Here is a 20,967-nt window from a genome sequence, read left to right as displayed (position 1 = left end):
ATTATAGTTATATTCCTCAGGTAGTATGTGTATTACTTCTCACACATTGATACCCATTCTCATGTTTTTGTCCCCATTTCTCTCCCCTCATCCCCTGACATCAATATCTTCTTTATAACACCTTATTGTGACCACTAACAGATTTTCTACTCTTCTGCCTCTATAGGTCTTTCTTCTTACCTGGATTTCACCAATCCCAAAGTCAGAGAGTGGTATTCAGGTCTTTTTGCTTTCTCTGCTTATCAGGTTAGTTATTCTTTTACTTACTCCTAATTAACTGCAAAGAAAAAAAAAAAGAACAAAACTATTCTGCCTCATTTTGTGGCTCTTGAGATGTAAGGCCTTCATGAAAGGGCAAGGGTAGCCAGCATGTTATAAACTGGGTGATGTTGTGAGAGATACCACATATGTTACTAAATACAATGCATAGAAGTTGTAGGAGGTTTTACTTTTTTTTGGGGGGGGGTCTGGTATTGGGGTTTGAACTCAGGGCCTGGGTACTGTCCCTGAGATTTTTTGCATAAGGCTAGTGTTGTACTGCTTGAGCCACATCTGGCTCTACAGGTAGCTATTTTTGTGTGTATGTGATTAATTAGAAGTAAGCCTCTTGGACTGCCTAGGCTGGCTTCTGTCCATAATCCTCAGATCTCAGCCTACTGAGTAGCTATGATTATAGGTGTATAGATATGAGCCACCTGCATCTTTTTTTTTAACTTTTATTTAAAGAAACTTTCTGTATATCAAAGCACATTATAAGAGAGATTTATTGTATTTTCAAATTTACTGTATAAATTTCATCTAAAATACTACTCTAGGGGCTTAGAACGTGGCCTAGTGGTAGAGTGTTTGCCTAGCATGCATGAAACCCTGGGTTCAATTCCTTGGATCCACATACACAGAAAAAGCCAGAAGTGGTGCTGTGGCTCAACAAGTGGTAAGAGCACTAATCATGAGAAATCCCAAGGACAGTGCCCAGGCCTTGAGTTCTAGCCCCAGGACTGGCAAAAAAAAATCTTATGAGCACCACAGAGAGAAATGAAGAGGCCATATCTGGAGAGCTGTTTTCAGCCAATTCTGATGATGTTGCTAGTGATAAAGATGATGATGATGATGGTGATGATAATGATACCTAGTACAGATTGAATAGAACCTATGTACTTAGCAGTTCTGTGCATAGTGCCATTTGTTCTTTAACCATTTGAAGAAGAAATTATATCTAAATCTAATCCCACAATAAGGAATTGAGGTGTGGAGAATGTAAATACCTGCCAAAATCATCCAACTAGTAAATGATGAACTCATGGTTTGAATTCAGGTCTGTTTGTCTGCCAAGCTCAGTACTTAACTACTGAATACTAGTTTCTGCACATTATGGGTTAGTATACTTGGGGGAGAAAAAAGCTCAAAGCAAGGATAAACAACTCATAGGACAGATATGACTGTGGTCCTTCACTGTCCTGTTGTCCATGACTGTTTGCCCACTCCTATGGCAGAATTGAGTAACTGAAGAAATTTTATGGTCTGTTGAGTTAAAAACATTTGTTGTCTGAACCCTTATCTACATAGAGAACAGTGAAGGGAAATTGTGTGTGTGTGTTTAGAAGTTTAGAAAGTTTAGCCTTGTTTAGAGATACTAAAGAATCAAAAGGAAACATGTAAGTCACCCCTTGGCATTTGAAAGGCTAGCTGTCTTGTAGGCCAGGAGGGATTATGTTCCATGGTAGTCTGGAAGGCACACTAGGCTTTATGAGGAGAGTTGCAAAGAGCAAAGCATTGGAATAATGAAATGAGCTTCCTGAGCTCCCTGTAAATGTAGCTGTACAAATACTGAATGAACATGGATTTTATTAGAGCAAATTATAACACTATGTTAGCTAGATGACTAGATGTTCCTACTCTTAACATGAACAGTTCTACATAGTACATGATACAGATCATATTAGCAAAGATAGCTTAGCTGTCAAGTCTTTCAGTGTCTTATAAAATACTGTCCTATAATGTTTAATCATAATTGTTTGTAGTTATACCCATTATGGATGATACAGAATCTGTGAATATTTGCAATATTTCTGGTTGGAGATCTTTAGGAAGGTTCTCAGAGTTAACTTGATGGGCAGTATATTTGTCACAGACAGTATTATGTAACCATCTATAACTCATCAATCAGTATTTATTGGAAACTTTCTATCAACAAGGTACTGTTCTACATGTTTGGGATTTACTTGTGAACAAAACAGGTAACATTCCTTGCCCCATAAGAACAATACATAAGAAAGCTAAATGGTTAGGAAGAAGAATGGGGACTGCTACTACCCTATTATTATCATCTCTGTGGGAGTATTTTCCTGAACAGTTTACTTCCTAGGAATCTACGGACATCCTCTTCGTCTGGAATGACATGAATGAGCCTTCGGTCTTTAAAGGGCCAGAGCTAACGATGCAAAAGAATGCCATTCATCACGGTGGCTGGGAGCACAGAGAACTGCATAACATCTATGGTTTGTACCAGGTAAGCCATCCAAAGAGAAGCCACCTGGACTCGTGTGCCCTGCCTTCAGGCAGAAAGTCACGGCTTTGTACTAGCTATGTTATCATGTGTCTTTGTCTTTTTTCCTTTTTGGCTTTTGAGGGTTTTTTTGTTTTGTGCTACTAGTGTTTGGGCTCAGGGCCTAGCCCTTGTGCAGACGTTCTCCATTGAAGCCACACCAACCTGATGCTACTGCTCCTGGCCTTCTTCTTTGCCTGTCTTTTCCGATACACCAATAAAACCAATATAAGATTCTGGTGGTTTTTTTTTTTTTAATCCTCCTCCTCTTCTTCCTCCTCCTCCTCCTTCTTTTTTGTCAGTTATAGGGCTTGAACTCTGGGCCTGGGCACTGTCCCTAAGCTCTTCAGCTCAAGGCTAGCACTACCACTTTGAGCCACAGCACCACTTCTGGTTTTCTGGTATTTAATTGGAGATGAGAGTTTCATGGACTTTTGTGTCCCAGCTGGCTTTGAACCTTGATCCTCAGATCTCAGCTTCCTGAGTAGCTAGAATTACAGGCATGAGCTACCAGAGCCTAGCTTGGTGTTTTTGTTTTTGTTTTTATTTTGCCATTCCCAAGGCTTGAACTAAGGGTCTAGGCACTGTCCTTAAGCTTCTTTTGCTCAAGGTTAGTACTTTACCACTTGAGCCACAGCACTACTTCTGGCCTTTTTGTTTATGTAGTACTGAGGAATCAAACCCAGGACTTCATGCATGCTAGGCAAGCACTTTACCACTAAGCCACATTTCAAGCCCCAATACAAGACTGTTACTTTCCCTTCCTTGATGAATTTTTAGAATTGTGACTATACGCCTATGGCCCTCCCATCAATTAGTATTTTTCAATGGGAATGGCTGGGTAGAGCAGTTCTCAGGTATTGTTTACTTTTCTAACATCCTATTTCTATAATTGCAGACTGACTTGCAATTTTTTTCCAGTACTAAGGTTTGAATGCAGGGTCTTGTACTTGTTAGGCAGGCATTCTGCCACTTGAATCATGCCCCCAACCCTGAGAATTTTTTTGTTGGTTCATGACGCTTGAGCTCAGGGCCTGTGTGCTCTCTGAGTTATTTGCCCTAGGCTAACACAATACCAGTTTAAGCCACAGCACCACTTCCAATTTTCTGGTAGTTAATTGGAGAAAAGAGTCTTAAAAAATCTTCCTGCTGGGGCTGGAAATCCTCAGATCTCAGCCTCTTGAGTAGCTAGGATTCCAGGTGTGAGCCACCAATGCCCAGCTGAGAATTTTTTTTTAATGTAGTCTAAGACTAGTAATTTATACTCTGTAATTCTGATTTTTTTAGTTAACAAAAACTGAGATTACTGCATAGATGATATGAGAAAATGTTGTTAAAATTCCTGCCCATTGAAAGCACTGAAAAAAAGGGTAGCTTATTATACATGTTAGGTAAGTAGATATTTTCCCAAGAAGCTGACTCCAGGAGCCCTGTATACTGTTATTTTGTCACTATTGTTAAAGTAATTGTCTTTTAATTGGACTATTTAAAGTAGTTTCATTATGTCCTCAAAATGATTTGGTAGAATTGTTTTCTGTTTGACCTTTCTATCTACTGTTTCCTCTTAAGTTAGAGAGCCTAATGAGAATGTCAGCACAGAGCCATAGTTGTATCATGTCTGTGAAATTTTCCCCAATTGACTTTACAGCAAATGTCTACAGCAGAGGGACTGACACAGAGATCTAAAGGGAAGGAGAGACCATTCGTTCTTTCACGTTCTTTCTTTGCTGGATCACAAAAGTATGGTAAGGAGATGTCAGTGAACCTTGAAATTATGCTGAATGAAAAAGCTAGACACCAAAAGCCATACCTACAATATTAGATAATTCTTTTTATAATGAATGTCAAAAATAGGGAAGTCCTTAGAGACAGGAAGTGGATTGTTGGTTGCCAAGGATGAGGACTATAGGGAACGGGACTCCATTTATCATTACTAATAGTGCTCATTTCCTTTAGGAGTGATAAGAATCTATTTCAATTAGATAGTGGTGATGATGGCACGATACGGAAAGTATGTTTTAAGAGTTACTGAATTGTACATTTTAAAAGGGTAAATTTATGGTACTTCAAATTTTTTTAGGGGGGTGGTACTCGCAATTGTCAGACAAGCACTCTACTTCCTGAGCCATGCCCCTAGTCCTGGCTTGAATTTTTAAAAAGAAAAAACAAAACTGTAATTTAAACAAACTGTAGTACAACTCATATTAGCATGCCGAAAAACATGTCTTAGCCAGGTGCTGATGGCTGGCCCCTATAATCCCAGCTACTCAAGAAGCTGAGATGTAAGGATCACAATTCAAAGCCAGCCCAAGGCAGGAAAGCCTTCTAGACTCTTATCTCCAATAAACCACCCAGAAAAAGCCAGAGGTGGTAGCTCAAGTGATAGAGCACTAGCCTTGAGCAAAAAAAAGCTCAGGGACAACCCAGAATTCAAGCCCCTGGACTGGCAAAATCAACAACAACAACAACAAAAACCTCTCTCTTTCTCTTTTTGCCATTTCTGATATATCCGCCACTGCCCAGAATTTCAGTTGTTCAGATGTGCATTTTGTCACACGCAGAGGAAACCAATTTTAATCAAGCTTAATACTTGTTTCTCACTGAAGAAGTGGTCACTTAGATGCAGGGAGGGAGACTTCACAGCAGTCAGTTTGATGACACAGCCATCTCTAATTCCGTCTCTTTGATTTATCAAAATGAGGGAAATATGCCTCTAACATTCTTTACAACCACCTGTTCCATTTAGCAAAGTGGCTTAAAATAGACCTAGCTGTTGCTTGCAGTCAGGGTCATCTATAACTGGATCCAGTATACAAGTGAATGCAGATCCAGTTCAACTTAACCACTGTGGCAGGGAGGCTATTTTAAGTCCTCTGTCCCTGTCAGTTATCCACTGAGATCTCTCATCTTAGCTTGAAGATCCCCAGCACTATGGTATACTGTAGACATCAGGCCTCCCACACTGCCCCTAAAAACTGGCCCTGTGATAATTAGCAAAAGCACATATCCTATGGTCCCAGTCAAAAACGCAAGTGGGGATGATCACTTCAAACTTAGTGTTAGAAAGGAAGAGATATCTAAACATGTAATATAAGGGAATAGTAATAAAAAATAAAAGTATGGAGTATCTATTTGATAGACTATTATGAGGCTTTTTTTTTTTTTTGGTGGGTCATGGGGCTTGAACTCGACCTGGGCACTGTCCTTGAGCTTTTCAGCTCAAGGCTACCACGCTACCCCTGGGCCTGCGCTGTCCCTGAGCTCTTCAGCTCAAGGCTACCACCCTACCATTGAGCCCTTATCTAGAGGTTAATTGAAGATAAGAATCTCATGGTCTTTAGTGCCTGGGCTGGCTTTGAACCTTGATCCTCAGATCTCAGCCTCCTGAGTAGCTAGGATTACAGGCGTGAGCCACCACACAGCTTTTTTTTTTTTTTTTTTTTTTTTTTTTTTGAGATAAAGTCTTGGTCTGCAGCCTAGCTGGCTTTAAACTTGTGATCCTTCTGCCTCAGCTTCCAAGTACTGGGATTAAAGACATTCTATAGCCATGCCTGACATAGGCTATTTTAAATGGTAACTTCAATTACATGAGAGAAATGTTGGTAGCTGGGAGAGGGTATACTTGACTGTATTCTGGGCCAGCATTGGCTATATAAAGATCTTATCTAAAAAACAGAAGTGCATAGACTTAATACAAAAAAGAAAATGGCCTAGCAGGATGGCTCACGCCTGTAATCCTAATTGCTCAGGATGCTGATATCTGAGGATCAAGGTTCAAAGCCAGCCTGGGCACTAAAAACTGTGAGACTCTTATCTCCAATTAACCACCAGAAAAGGGGAAGTGGTGCTGTGGCTCAGGGGCAGGGAGATAGCCTTGAGCTGTAGAGCTCAGGGACAGCACCCAGGCCTAGAGTTCAAGCCCCGCAGCAGACAGAAAGAAAGAAAGAAAGAAAGAAAGAAAGAAAGAAAGAAAGAAAGAAAGAAGAAGAAAACGTTGGGGCTGAAAATGTGGCTTAGTAGTAGTGTTCTTGTCTAGTGTGTACAAAGCCCTGGCTTCCATTCCTTCCTACCACATAAACAGAAAAAGTGTGAAGTGGCATTGTGGCTCAAGTGGTAGAGTGCTAGCCTTGAGCAAAAGAAGCTCAGGGACAGTGCTTAGGCTGAGTTCAAGCCCTGGGACTGGCCAAAAAAAAAAAAAATAGTAGATAGGCAGTCAGATAAAAGACAAGAAAATTTAGTACAAAAGATTAAGAGAGAGGCCGGAAGTTTGGCCTAGTGGTTAAAGTGCTTGCCTAGCATGCATGAAGACCCGGGTTTGATTCCTTGGTACCACATACATAGAAGAAAGCCAGAAGTGGTACTGAGGCTCAAGTGGTAGAGCTCTAGCCTTGAGAAAGTCCAAGGACAGTGCTCAGGCCCTAAGCTCAAGCCAAGGACTGGCAAAAAAAAAAAAAAGATTAAGCGATTTGAATTGAAATTTCATAGGAGACATCTAAACTAATAAACCTGTGAAGAAATAGTCAACATCATTTGTCACTAGGGAAATGTAAATTTGAACTACAGAGAGGGGCCAGGAGCATGGCCTAATGGTAGAGTGTTTGCCTGGCATGCACAAAAGACCTGGATATGAGCCGGGCGCCCTAACTACTCTGGAGGCTAAGATCTGAGGATCAAGGTTCAAAGCCAGCCAGCCACAAAAGGACCTGAGACTCTTACCTCCAATTAACCTCTAGAAAATGGGAAGTGGGACTTGGCTCAAGGGTAGGGTAGTAGCCTTGAGCTGAAGAGCTCAGGGACAGTGCCCAGGCAGAGTTCAAGCCCCATTACCCACCAAAAAAAAAAAAAAGACCTGAGTACAATTTCTTGGTACTACAAATACAGAAAAAGCCAGAACTGGTGCTGTTGCTCATATGGTAGAGTGCTAGGCTTAAGAAAGCCAAAGGACAGTGCCCAGGCCCTGAATTTAATAAATAAATGTGATTCAGAATATTTTTTGTCTTATTTATTTATTTTGCTAGTCACGGAGCTTGAACTCAGGGTCTAAGCACTGTCCTTGGGCTTCTCTCAAGGATAGCACTCTGCCACTTGAGCCACTTCACCACTTCCAGCTTTTTCTATGTATGTGGTACCAAGGAATCGAACCCAGGTCTTCATGCATGCTAGGCAAGCACTCTACCACTAGGCACTAGGCTAAACTCCAGCCCTGTGTTTTTTTTTTTTTTTTTTTTCTAGTCCTGGGCTCGAGCTCAAGGCCTGAGCACTGACCTTGGACTTTCTCAAGGCTAGAACTTCAACATCACTTCCAGCCTTTTTCTATGTATGTGGTATTGAGGAATCGAACCCCAGTCTTCATGCCTGCTAGGCAAGCACTCTACCACTAGGCCAAACTCCCGGCCTCTCAGAATATTTTCATAGAATGCCTGTTCTGTGAATTTTAATGTTTCACCATTAGGAAATTGATAAATTTTCATTGTAAAAATTCATAGTACTTAAGATGTGGAATCTATTTTCTTTTTTTTTATTTGTCTCTCAAAAATAATCTAAATGACAAATTGAGTGTATAGGCAAATTGTTAATACTTTGTTACCTATGATCAAAGGTGCCGTGTGGACGGGTGACAACACAGCAGAATGGAGTTACCTGAAAATTTCCCTCCCAATGTTACTGACTCTCAGCATTACCGGGATCTCTTTCTGTGGAGGTGAGATGAATCCTGGCCTGAGCCTTGACATGAATGAATGAAAAGAGAGGATCGCAAATCCCTGTACAGTTGCTGTTATGACCAAGGATAGGAGTGGAAAGAAAACACGGAGAAAGGGAAGGTGAACAGACTGAAATGAGGACATGGAAAAGACCACGTTGTCAGAAAGGAAGCCAGAATGCTGGCCTCCTTCATTATCAGAGTACTTCCTCCTTGGACCTGCATGAAGACTGAGTCCTGTCTTTTTGGGAGTGGAAAGGAAGAGTTGAGAGAACTAAGGAGAATTTGGCAAAGCAGAAGTATGTCCTAGGCTGGGAGTATAGCTCAGAGCACTGGCTTAGCTTGTATGCAGCCCTGAGCTCAACCCTCATCATCACAGGAAGAGATGCAGTCAGCTTTCCAGAAATCCTTTCTGCTCAGCAGGTTTAAAATTCTGTGCCATTTTAATTAAATACACAAACACTTTTTAAAAGACATGATCTTGGGATTATGCCCATTGTCTTTGCTCATATTAAAGGTGATTTTTAAAGCACAATTAAAACCATGATCCTTAAAAAAGAAAAAGATATGATCTTGGGAAAGATAAACTTTGTTGAAGTGTTGAAGTGTCTGATGGCTTAACCCCTCAGCATCCTGAGCTTTGGAGGCATGAGATATCCATGTGGAAAGTGCACAGTGTGTTCACAGCTATAGCTCATTCATTTTTTGCATGAATAGAAAGAAAGTGATATCACTCTTCTTAGCATATATGTTTGATAGCATTGGTCTATATCAACAAAAAAACATATATCCTTAGCAGGGCCCGGTGGCTCATACCTGTAATCCTAGCTACTCAGGAGACAGAGATCTGAGGATCCAGGTTCAAACTCAGCCCGGGCACTAAAGAACATTGAGACTGGGCCTGGAGTTTGGCCTAGTGGTTAAAGTGCTTGCCTAGCATGCATGAAGACCCGGGTTCCATTCCTTGGTACCACATATATAGAAAAAAAAGCTGGAAGTGGTGCTGAGGTTCAAGTGGTAGAGCTCTAGCCTTGAGAAAGTCCAAGGACAGTGCTCAGGCCCTGAGCTCAAGCCCAAGACTGGCAAAAAAAAAAAAAAAGAACATTGAGACTCTCATCTCCAATTAATCACTAGGAAATGGGAAGTGGGGCTGTGGCTCAAGGGGTAAGGCCCCATTCTTCTCTGTCTGCAATGCATACTTTTACCTGTCTGCATCATTTATTTAAAGTGTAGTTGCTTCACTTTACCTTCCTTTGTCTAACCAGCTGATGTAGGTGGCTTCATTGGGAATCCAGAGGCAGAACTGCTTGTGCGCTGGTACCAGGCAGGAGCCTACCAGCCTTTCTTCCGTGGCCATGCTACCATGAATACGAAGCGACGAGAACCCTGGCTGTTTGGGGAAGAACATACTCAGTTCATCCGAAAGGCCATCAGAGAGCGCTACACCCTCCTGCCCTATTTATATTCTTTGTTCTACCATGCCCATGTGGCTTCCAAACCTGTCATGAGGTAAGAAGTGTTCTCTGAGCAGAGATCCCAGCAGCCGATTCATAACCGACTTCTACGTGACAGGGACTGGCGATGTCACCCAGTGATCTTGGGAGAAAAGGTGAAGAAGAACGAGTGTTCAGTCAAATTTCAGTCAGCTTATTGACTACCAACTTGCACACATGGTGCTGGCCATTGAAGACACAGGAGACAAAAACCAGATGCCTAGGACTGATCAAAGTATTAAGATTTGCCAAGATAGAAACAGAGATGTTTCGAAGACTAAGAAAGTGACCTTTTAAGCAAACTCCTAAAAAGCATCATCTCGCCGAGTGTGGTGGCTCACGCCTGTCATCCTAGCTACTCAGGAGGCTGAAATCTGAGAATCAAGGTTCAAAGCCAGCCCAGGCACTAAAGTCCATGAGATTCTTATCTCCAATTAACCACTCAAAAACCAGAAGTGGCGCTATGACTCAAGGGGTAGGGCGGTATCCTTGAACTGAAGAACTCAAGGACAGTACGTAGGCCCAGAAAAGAAAGAAAGCATCATCTCATGAAGAATAATTTACCTGCTGTCTCAGGCATTATCTTACCCCTAAGGCTGAACTGTTCCAAATTTGAAGTGGAAATTTTTTTCTAATACGTAATTTCTAATTCAGACATTCTGCCACTTGAGTCATACTTCTAGTCCATAAATTCTAATTCCTTTTGGAAGATAAAATATTTAGAAAAGAAAGTTACTAGGTTGGCAAATAATATGTAGAGACTTCAGGATTAGCAGCAATTGCACATATATTCTTGAATCATATGAAAAAGAATCACAGCTCTTTGATACTTTCCTGTTTCCACTGATTATAAAACTAAAAACTATAGGACTCTAGCTGTGTAGTGGTGGCTCGTGCCTGTAATCAATTCTAGCTACATGGGAGGCTGAGATAGGAATTTGTGATTCAAACCCAGCCAAGGAGGAAAAGCTATCCATGAGACTTTAATCAATCACCAAAACGCTAGAAATGGGGGTTTGACACAGCAACATAGTACTAGTTTTAAGAACAAAAGCTCAGGAACAGCGCTCAGATTCTAAGTTCAACCCCCAGGAATGGCACAAAAATAAATAATTAAAATCTAATAAAAACTTTTAACAAAATGCTAATAGAGCATACAGTGAGGGGCCAGGAGTGTGGTCTAGTGGTAAAGTGCTTGCCTAGCATGTACAAAGCCCTGGGTTCAATTCCCTGGTATCACATACATGGAAAAAGCCAGAAGTGCTATGGCTCAAGTGGCAGAGGGCAAGCCTTGAGCAAAAGTGCTCAAGGACAGTGCCTAGGCCATGAGTTCAAGCCCCAAGAATGGAAAAAAAAAACATAGAATGATGCTAAAATGTGATTCTTTTCCCCCCTTCTTCTCAGGCCTCTGTGGGTAGAGTTCCATGATGAATTAGAGGCTTTTGGCATAGAAGATGAATACATGCTGGGTGAGCATTTATAGATTAATTATAGTTAATTATACTGTGATTATTGTTATATTCTTATTGCATTTTTATATTCTTATTGCATTTTTTAGTATTTGCAAAAACCCTAAACTCTAGACTGGGAATGTGGCTTAGTGGTAGAGTGCCAGCCCTGAGTAAGAAAGCTGACAGCCCCAGGGTCTTAAATTCAAGCACAAATTAATACGGAAAGAAAGAAAAAAGAAAAGAACTTTCCATATATCTCATATACAGTTGTTAGTTGTTTTTTTCAGAACTGAAGACCAAATTCAAGGCTTTGTACTTGCCAAAGTTATCTTCCAACAAACTAAATCCCCCAACACATTTTCCCCATTTTTTTTTGTGCCAGTCCTGGGGATTGAACTCAGGGCCTGGGCACTGATCCTGAGCCATCACTTGAACTTCACTTGAGCACCACTTCGGGCTTTTTCTGTTAATGTGGTGCTGAGGAATTAAACCCAGGGCTTCATGCATGATGGGCAAGCACTCTACTGCTAATCCACATTCCCATTCCCCACCCCTGCTCCCCCACCCCACACACACTTTATTTTTTAGATATAGTCTCACTGTTTCCCAGGCGGGTCTTAAACTCATGATCCTCTTTTTTTTATTGAATATAATAATGAGTTCATAAATGGATGCATTTTATACATGCATGGTGCCAGAATCAAAGCAAAATTAGTGATCTGAACTACCCTTATTAGAACTAAATGGCCCAAGCCAAAGGATTAAGCAGACACGCCCACCACAGCTATTGGCTTATTTCCACCAGCATTACCCACTGCCAATGATATGAAGCTCTTGGAGTGATACATTCAAGTTATTGCACCAGAGTTATGAAAAAAACAAGACTGTAATAGATAGTGTCATGGTTCCTTCCTATATAATCTAATCATCTTTAAAACCACAATAGTGTTTAATTAAAGGGAAGGGATATTTTTGACTTCTTTTCTTTGCGAGGGGGGGGTAGTCCTGAGACTTGAACTGAGGGCTGGAGCACTGTCCTTAGGATTTCTCAAGGCCTAGTGCTCTACCATTTGAGCCATAGCACTACTTTTGGCTTTTTTTCTATATATGTGGTACCAAGGAAACGAACCTGGGTCTTCATTCATGCTAGGCAAACACTCTTACCACTAGACCCTAGGCCAAACTCCCATTACCTCAACTTCTTATAATGATGCTAAATTTTATTTCTTCTTTATTTTTTTAGGTAGTGCTTTATTAGTTCATCCAGTCACAGAACCAAAAGCCACTATGATTGATGTATTTCTGCCAGGACCTAATGAGGTAAACATAATAATAGAATCTACATATCTCTCATTCCTTCGTTTCTTTTTTTTTTTTTTTTTTTTTTTAATCAGTCATAGGGCTTGAACTGTGGGCCTGGGTACCATCCCTGAGCTCTTCAGCTCAAGGCTAGAGTGCTACCACTTTAAGCCACAGCACCACTTCTGGTTTTCTAGTAGTTAATTGGAGATGATACTCACACAGACTTTCATGAGCAGGCAGGTTTTGAACCATAATCCTCAGATCTCAGCTTCCTGAATAGCTAGGATAATAGGCATGAGTCATCAGTGCCTAGCCTTTATTTCTTTTAGAATCTAAGAAATTTTTTCATCATGCCCTTGTGAATAGACACCACATGACTAAAGCAACTGACGATGTTTGTACAAATGACTGTAGCAACTAATGTTTTTTGTAATTTACAGCCATTATCCTCAAAGGCTGAATTTTGTTTTTTTTTAATCCGTCAGTAGGGCTTGAACTCTAGACCTGGGCCTACAACTGAGAAACAAACGGAAGGAAGGAAAGAAGGAAGGAAGGAGGGAAGGAAGGAGAGAGAAAGGGAGGAAGGGATGGAAGGAAAGGGTCTTACTTAATTATATAGTCCCTTTTTTTTTTTTTTGTGGGTCATGGGGCTTGAACTCTACCTGGGCACTGTCCCTGAGCTATTCAGCTCAGGGCTAGCACCCTACTTCTATGCCTGGGCCTTGTTCCTGAGCTCTTCAGCTCTAGGGTACCACCCTACCCTTAAACTAAGCCCCACTTCCCATTTTCTAGAAGTTAATTGGAGATAACCTCCAGAGTAGCTAGGATTACAGGCATGAGCCACAGCACCACTTCCAGCTTTTCTGTTTATATGGTCCTGAAGAATGGAACCCAGGGCTTCATGCATGCTAGCCAAACACTCTACCATGAATTCCCAGTCCCCCCTACATATTTTTAAATTGCATTTATTTTAGCTTCCTGGATATTTGAAATGCAGATGTGTAAATGTTTTACTGATAAAATGAAATGGTGATGGGGCCGGGAGTTTGGCCTAGTGGTAGAGTGCCTAGCATGCACGAAGACCAGGGTTCTATTCCTCGGTACCACATACATAGAAGAAAGCTGGAAGTGGTAGAGCTCTAGCCTTGAGAAAGTCCAAGGACAGTGCTCAGGCCCTGAGCCCAAGCCCAGGACTGGCAAAAAAAAAAAAAAATGAAATGGTGAGTAGAGTTATTCATGTACTCTTTTTCACTGGAATTTGTTATTTTTTAGATCTGGTATGATTCTAAGACATTTGCTCATTGGGAAGGAGGGTGCACTGTGAAGATTCCAGTAGCCTTAGATAGTGTAAGTTTCAAACTATTATTTCTACCCATTAAACTGTGTTATTCTGCTCAGACTTTCAATGAGGAAAGGCACTGGGGAGGGAGATAGTTATCCTTTACTGCTTGGTTGATGAAGGGTAGGCATTGTTCCTAATAGTTTTTTTAAAAAAAATTTTGGTGGAGCCCTTTTCATTTTAATTCCCCATGTTTGTTATTGTATGCTCACAAATTTATTTTGCCCTTGAGTCTCTTTTTATAAGGTTTGTGATCTCATACAAGGATATATTTTTTAAGTACATTGGAATTTTCTTACACGAATGTCTTCTCTGAGAGCATGGCTATGTTACAGATACCAGTGTTTCAACGAGGTGGAAGTGTGGTGCCAATAAAGACAACAATAGGAAAGTCCACAGGTTGGATGGCTAACTCCCCATATGGACTCCGGATTGCTCTAAGCACTAAGGTATCTAGATAATCAGTTACCCTTTCTGTTTACTACTCTTTCCTCTTTGCAGTGGTAATCTTTCAAAAGCATGAAGCCATGTAAAAAGTAGTGAGCCTTATCTGTGAGATATACTGCTTCTGCCATTTGTGTACAAATCAAGACTTTGAATTGAGCATACGAGGTAGCTCAGCCTGGCCACAAACTCATGACTCTCTTTCCACAGTCTGCTCAGTGAGGAGATTACAGGCTTGTGTCATCACACATAGTTTGAACCATTTCTGGATTCTTGTCTATCTACTCTACCGTCCTCAGAATTGTTCTTAAGGGAATCCTAAAATCCAGCTATGATGTATAACTGTCATTGCCCTTCAGCTTGGCATTGATTGCCACTGGACTGAAGGCTCATCAAAGCCATAGACAGCTTGCTCTTCTGGATTAATCCTTGAACACACTCTCCCAATCCCCTTCAATAACTTCTCATGAGGTATATCAAATATATAAAATCTCTTTGAGTAAAGCCTGGGAAGATTCAGAACTGATGGAAAAAGATTTTTTGAGCCAAGGCCAGGAGTTTAGCCTAGTGCTAGAGTGCTTGCCTAGAATGAACAAAGACCGGGGTTCAAAGGTTCGATTCCTCAGTACCACATACATAGAAAAAGTCAGAAGTGGTGTTGTGGCTCAAGTGGTAGAGTGCTAGCCTTGAGGAAAGCCCAAGGATAATGCTCAGGCCCTGAGTTCAAGCTCCAGTACTAGAAAAAAAAAAATGAGCCAACCGAGGCCTATAACAGATCTCTATACTATCTGTTTACCTAAACGTTACAAAGACTAACACAAATTCTTATTATAGGAATACTTACTTTTTTTTAAGAGTACTTACTCTTATATTAATATTACAAAATAATTAAATTACTACAATTTTCTTTTCTACCTTTTCTCTTGGAGTATCTTTTTTTTTTTTTGGCCAGTCCTGGGCTTGAGCTCAGGGCCTGAGTACTGCCCTTGGACTTTCTCAAGACTAGAGCTCTACCACTTGAGCCTCAGCACCACTTCCGGCTTTTTTCTATGTATGTGGTACCGAGGAATCGAACCCGGGTCTTCATGCATGCTAGGCAAGCACTTTAACCACTAGGCCAAACTCCCGGCCCCTCTTTTTTTTTTTTTCCTTGAACTCAGGGTCTGAGCTCTGTCCTTGGGCTTTCTCGAGGCTAGAGCTTTACCACTTGAGCCACAGCATCACCTCCAGCTTTTTCTTTTCTTTTTTGTTTTTCTTTTCTTATTTTTTTTTTTTTACTACCTCCTCCCTGTCCTGACCTCCCTTCCTCCCCCTCCTGGCTTCTTCTATGTATTTGGTACTGAGTAATTGAACCCTAGTCTTCCTGCATGCTAGGCAAGCACTCACCACTAGGCCAAACTCCTGGCCCCTCGGGTATCCCTTTTTAGGCCAAACTATTGGTCTTGGACTCAGTTGAGGCTCCAGAGTAAATGCAAGAGGCTAGATATCAATAGCATGTAAACCATTGTCAGTAACACTCAGCTGCCATGAGAATGCTGTGACACTATTTGACATGCAAAAGGCATCCTTCTAAAAAAATGTAGAAGCCATTTACCACTCTCTCAATAGAAGATACCCTAAAGACTGTTGCTCTTACCTACTATATACTAATGTTTTGTTGTTTTTGTCTTGCCAATACTGGAGTTTAAACTCAGGCCTTTGTGTTGCTTGGCTTGCTTATTCTGCTAGCACTTTACCACTTGAGCCACACTTCTAGCCCTACTATTTTGTTTTGTTCTGTTTTAACTTTAATTTCATTCTGTGAACTTTTTTGGCCTTGTCACATTCTGGGGTAGTATTTTCAGAGAAGCCACTTACACTATTGACCATATTTGAAATATTTGAAGGTCTAAGGCGTCCTTTTAACTAACTTTCCTATTCATATTATTTCAAGTGTATGCAAGGTTGCATTATCCAGCACTGGTGGTTCACACCTGTAATCCTAGCTACTCAGGAGGCTGAGATCTTAGGATTGTGGATTTCAAGCCAAGTAAGTCCATAGGACTCTTATCTCCAATTAACCACTGAAAAAACAGAAGTGGAGCTGTGGGTCAAGTGGGTAGACTGCTAGCCAAAAAAAAAGCCCTCAGGGACAGTGCTCAGGCCCGAGTTCAAGCTCCAGGAATAAGCACACACACACACCACAAAAGATCTTATCTCTCTTAGGGGCTTGTATTCTTTTCCTATAAAGCTATTACATGGGCAGATTCTCTGTTGTTCTCTCTCCAGGGTTCTGCTGTGGGAGAATTATATCTTGATGATGGCCATTCATTCCAGTATCTCCACCAGAAGCAATTCTTGCACAGGAAGTTTTCATTCTGCTCCAATGTCTTGATCAACAGGTAATAGCTAACGAAGTTGTCTATTCTCTGGGGCTGGGAGCGTAACCTAGTGGTAGAGTGCTTGCCCAGCATGCACAAAGCCTTGAGTTCGATTCCTCGATATCACATTCACAGAAAAAGCCAGAAGTGATGCTGTGGCTCAAGTGGCACAGCACTAACCTTGAACAAAAAGTGTCCAAGAACAGTGCCCAGGCCCTGAGTTCAAGCCCCAGCACTGGCAAAAAAAAATAGTTGTCTATTTTCTTAAATAAATTATGCTACCCCTTTGCCATCTTCAAGTAAATGGATAGCTGGAGTTCAATATTCCTATTTAAATAAATAAATGGTGAGGGTCATTTTTGCACTATTTTTCTATCACTGTCCATGATTCTTCCTTTCTTTTTTTTTTTTTTTTTTTTTTTTTTGCCAGTCCTGGGCTTGAGCTCAGGGCCTGAGCACTGTTCTTGGGCTTTTCTCAAGGCTAACATTCTGCCACTTGAACCACAGCACCACTTCCAGCCTTTTTCTATATATGTGGTACCGAGGAATCGAACCTGGGTCTTCGTGCATGCTAGGCAGGCACTCTACCACTAGGCCAAACTCCCGGCCTGATTCTTACTTTCTTATTGTTTCCATCTTCTTTCCTTCATCTGTAGAAAATGTAGAAAAGATTCATTGTAAGTACTCACTGATACTAGTCATCCTTCCATTTACCAATTCATTAAATATTTGACTTCTTAAAGTTAACTACCTGTGACCTTTTGTTCTTTAGTTACTTCACTCCAAATGACTTGTTAAAGAGAAATCAGTTTGGCCACTAGTTATGGAGTCATTGACACAGACAATCAACCTCTGCCATCTCTTTATCCTAGTAAATTTGACTGATATGTTTACCTTAACTCCATAAGCATAGATGGGAGAGGAACTCAAAATAATACCATTTACATCTATTCCAGTTGTGCTGATGAGAAAGGTCATTATCCCAGCAAGTGTGTGGTTGAGCAGATCTTGGTCTTAGGCTTCAGGAAGAAGCCATCTTCTGTGATCACCCACTCATCTGGTAAGGAAACAGTTCATTCTTACCTCAGTTATTGTTTGATAAATATCGAAATACCTGCAGTGAGGAAGTAATTTGTTTTTTCCTAAAACTGACACTATATCCTTAGCCTAAGAAGACTGACTGTACTTTCTGATAAAGGTAAAGTATTCTAGTCTCTAAATGTAGGATGTAGCCATCCTACATCTTTTCATGAACTGGTCTTTTTGCTGCAGCTAATATTTTTCTACTAGAAATTATTTGGGCTAAAACTGTGAATATCTGAAGTCCCGGAGAGTAGTATCCATGTTGATGGAGTTTATAAAAGTATGCACGAAGAGAATCATATCCTTCCTCTGCTACTGGGTTCCCTGGGCAAACCACTTTGTTTCTTACAGTTTCCTGGTTTTAATCTGTGAATAGAAGGGTGACTGAAATGGATTCTTTCAGTGCTGGGATCTTGGCCTAGTGATAGAGTGCTTGCCTTGCAAGTATGAAGATCCGGGTTCTATTCTGAAGTACCACATACATAGAAAAAAGCCAGAAGCCAGGCGCAGTGGCTCACCACTGTAATCCTAGCTACTCAGAAGACTGAGATCTCAGCATCACAGTTCACAGCCAGCTCATGCACTAAAGACTATGAGATTCTTATCTCCGTTTAACCACTAGAAAATGGGAAATGGTCTTGAGCTGAAGAGCTCAGGAACAATGCCCAGGCCCAGTGTTCAAGCCCCAAAACTGACAAAAAAAAAAGAAAAGAAAAGAAAAAAAAAACAGAAGTAAACAGAAGTGATGCTGAGGCTGGTAGAGCTCTAGCCTTGAGATAGTCCAAGGACAGTGCTCAGGCCCTGAGCTCAAGCCCAGGACTGGCAATTAAAAAAATAAATAAAATGGTTTCTCCTAGTAAGGTTTTGTAATACAATCAGGATCATATCAGCTTTGAAAAAGATCCCACCTACTAGATATCCCTCACACTTTCCCTCTTTAATTGTCTCACTGTCTCGCTATTTAGATGGGAAGGATCAGCCTGTGGCTTTTACATATTGTGCCAGAACATGTACCCTGAGCCTGGAGAAGCTTTCCCTGAACGTTGATGCTGACTGGCAGGTCCATGTCAAATGATAGAACGATGCCCTGATGATGGACTCAGGGAACTCCCTGCACCTGTCCACCTTTCTTTTGGCTTTTTTTTTTTTTTTAGCTTTGTGTTGCAATCTAGTTGGCTTCCTTGGCTGAAATAATCTTTCACTAGTTTTTAGTATATTAATGAACAATAGATTTTATATTTCAACCAGATACAATGTTGGCACTAAGAAAACAGAGGCAGAAAGATTATGGCTTTGAGGCCAACATTGTTTACATAGTGAAGAACAGGAAGGATGGAAGGAAGGAAGGAAGGAAGGAAGGAAGGAAGGAAGGAGGGAGCTTGTACTTAGATGTTAGAGTTTGAAGATGCGTAATACTCTGTACAGTAACACCTGCTTGCTTGCAGCCCCACAAGGCCTGAGACATCGGCAGTGTTTTCTGTTGTCTCTTGGCTATGGCCATGAGGTAAGCTGTCTCGCAACTCCCTCTGTGTGCACCGCACAGACTGCAGTAATGGGAAGTTCTCCTCCCCAGGAGATTGACTCAGCTTACAGCACAAAGTGTCCTTTTCCTTCTTATTATGCTCAGGCTCAAAAGTTCTAAATTGCCTGAGCCAGCCGGCAGTGAACCAGGATTCCTGACCTTGGGGATGAAGCCTGGGAAAAAAGAAGAAGACAAAAAAGATGGGGTTGGGAGGACTGCAGCCCAAGTCAGCAGCCCAAAACTCTAGCTTAAGGCCAGCTTAAGACTATAGCCTAGGGCCGTGAGCTTAAGACACCCTCAGTACTACTAAGTTTTCCTTTTGGCAGACATAGCACATTCTACCTTAGCAATTACATCATGAGACCCCAGTAACTCCCTGCTGCCTGCTACAGCAGCTTCTAGGGCAGCTTCAACTCCTCAGCACTTTGCAACATGCACATCTGCTTATTAGTCTTTTTCCATTGGTTGTTTACAATGATCGTCTTTGTGCCTCCATTCCCTATACCACAGTATTCTTTCTTCCCTCAGCTGTTCACGGGCTATCATCCTTCCAGGCCTAACTGTACTATGCAGCTTTTCTAATGGTGCTAGCACCCTACTCCCTATTTCCCATTAGCAGTGATTTTGCCCTTCTCTGAAATGCTGCCCCACAGACTTGTGCCCTGCTTTGCATTCTCAGGGATTATGCCTTAAGGTTTCAAGTGTGTCTATCGGTTCCTAAACTAGGTTGTATGTTCCTTGAAAGCATGTTGCATTTCTCCTATATCCTTAAAGTATGGTTATAGTTGACTGTCAGTAACTGTTGCTGTAATTGGTTAACTGGTAGACTTAATTAAAAGTGAAAATGGAATGTCTTTGTTTCTGGTTTGTTTTTGGGTTCTTTTGCCCAAGATTGGCAAAAAATGAAAGAAAGAAAGAAAGAAAGAAAGAAAGAAAGAAAGAAAGAAAGAAAAGAAAAGAAATTTGGATGAGAAAGAAGTGACAAAGAACCATTGAGTTAGCACTGCTTTTTTCCCCACAGATATTACATGACCTTGTCTGAAATGTGTCTTTTTTTTTTTGTTTTACACTTGAAGAGATGTATGGGAATCAAAACTGTTTATGTACCTTTGTTCATGGACTCAGGATGTTCATGTTCACCAGGATAGCATGAGTTTCTACAGCTATGAGGCTGAATAAATCTTGCATTTGGACCTGTAAATCTGATGTTTTAGTCACAATAATTGATAGGGAAAATAAAGAACATTTGCCCTCTCTGCATCTGATAATTCCCACTCAGCTCTGACAAGAAGCTCACCCCTGTCACACATCTGTCTTACTTACAAGTGGAGCTGGCTGGGACAGCTGTGGAACAAAAACTCAGCAGGGATGTGGCCTAGATAGAGCTCCTCCCCTGTGAGTAATTCAGCCAAGAAACTGACAGCACTCGAAAAGCCTGTACTTAATACTTAAGAAATTTCTCTTCACATAGGGAGGCATATACCTCACCTACAGTAAGGCTCTTGTAGTTCCTCCTTCAATCTGTAGGCAAACAGGAAGAAATAAAGACAATCAAATGTGATTTCATGCTGTAAATGTTAAGGTAGTGTAGAAAACTGAAGCTGAGACCCAATATTTGATGGTTGGAGTTGAAAACCCCACCTTTGCTCTCTAAACCACTACTGAAATTGAGGGTGGGCATGGATCTTATTAGATACTCCTTTAATGTTGCCGATCAGGCACCCTGC

General features: G+C 41.2%; 1 protein-coding gene across 5 annotated transcripts in view; it reads left to right on the top strand.

Annotated features, from left to right (window-relative positions):
* Ganc (glucosidase alpha, neutral C) overlaps positions 1–20,967 on the top strand; it is a 45,199-nt gene that overhangs the window by 22,788 nt on the left and 1,444 nt on the right. For 4 of the 5 annotated variants that reach the window (XM_090318538.1, XM_090318536.1, XM_090318540.1 and 1 more), the window contains 12 exons: positions 167–246; positions 2,366–2,509; positions 4,194–4,290; positions 8,145–8,246; positions 9,512–9,755; positions 11,144–11,208; positions 12,434–12,510; positions 13,765–13,839; positions 14,167–14,280; positions 16,544–16,656; positions 17,592–17,695; positions 18,684–20,360. In XM_090318538.1, coding sequence (XP_090174664.1) covers positions 167–246; positions 2,366–2,509; positions 4,194–4,290; positions 8,145–8,246; positions 9,512–9,755; positions 11,144–11,208; positions 12,434–12,510; positions 13,765–13,839; positions 14,167–14,280; positions 16,544–16,656; positions 17,592–17,695; positions 18,684–18,793 — 1,325 coding nt within the window. In that variant the 3' untranslated portion in view covers positions 18,794–20,360. Of the gene's footprint in view, positions 1–166; positions 247–2,365; positions 2,510–4,193; positions 4,291–8,144; positions 8,247–9,511; positions 9,756–11,143; positions 11,209–12,433; positions 12,511–13,764; positions 13,840–14,166; positions 14,281–16,543; positions 16,657–17,591; positions 17,696–18,683; positions 20,361–20,967 lie in introns of those variants that run through there. The other variant, XM_090318537.1, reaches the window with a different exon arrangement.

The sequence above is a fragment of the Megascapheus bottae genome, chromosome 25, assembly GCF_031878675.1.
Source record: "Megascapheus bottae isolate mThoBot1 chromosome 25, mThoBot2.hap1, whole genome shotgun sequence".
NCBI lineage: Eukaryota > Metazoa > Chordata > Mammalia > Rodentia > Geomyidae > Megascapheus > Megascapheus bottae.
This window is presented reverse-complemented; position numbering and strand designations above follow the sequence as displayed.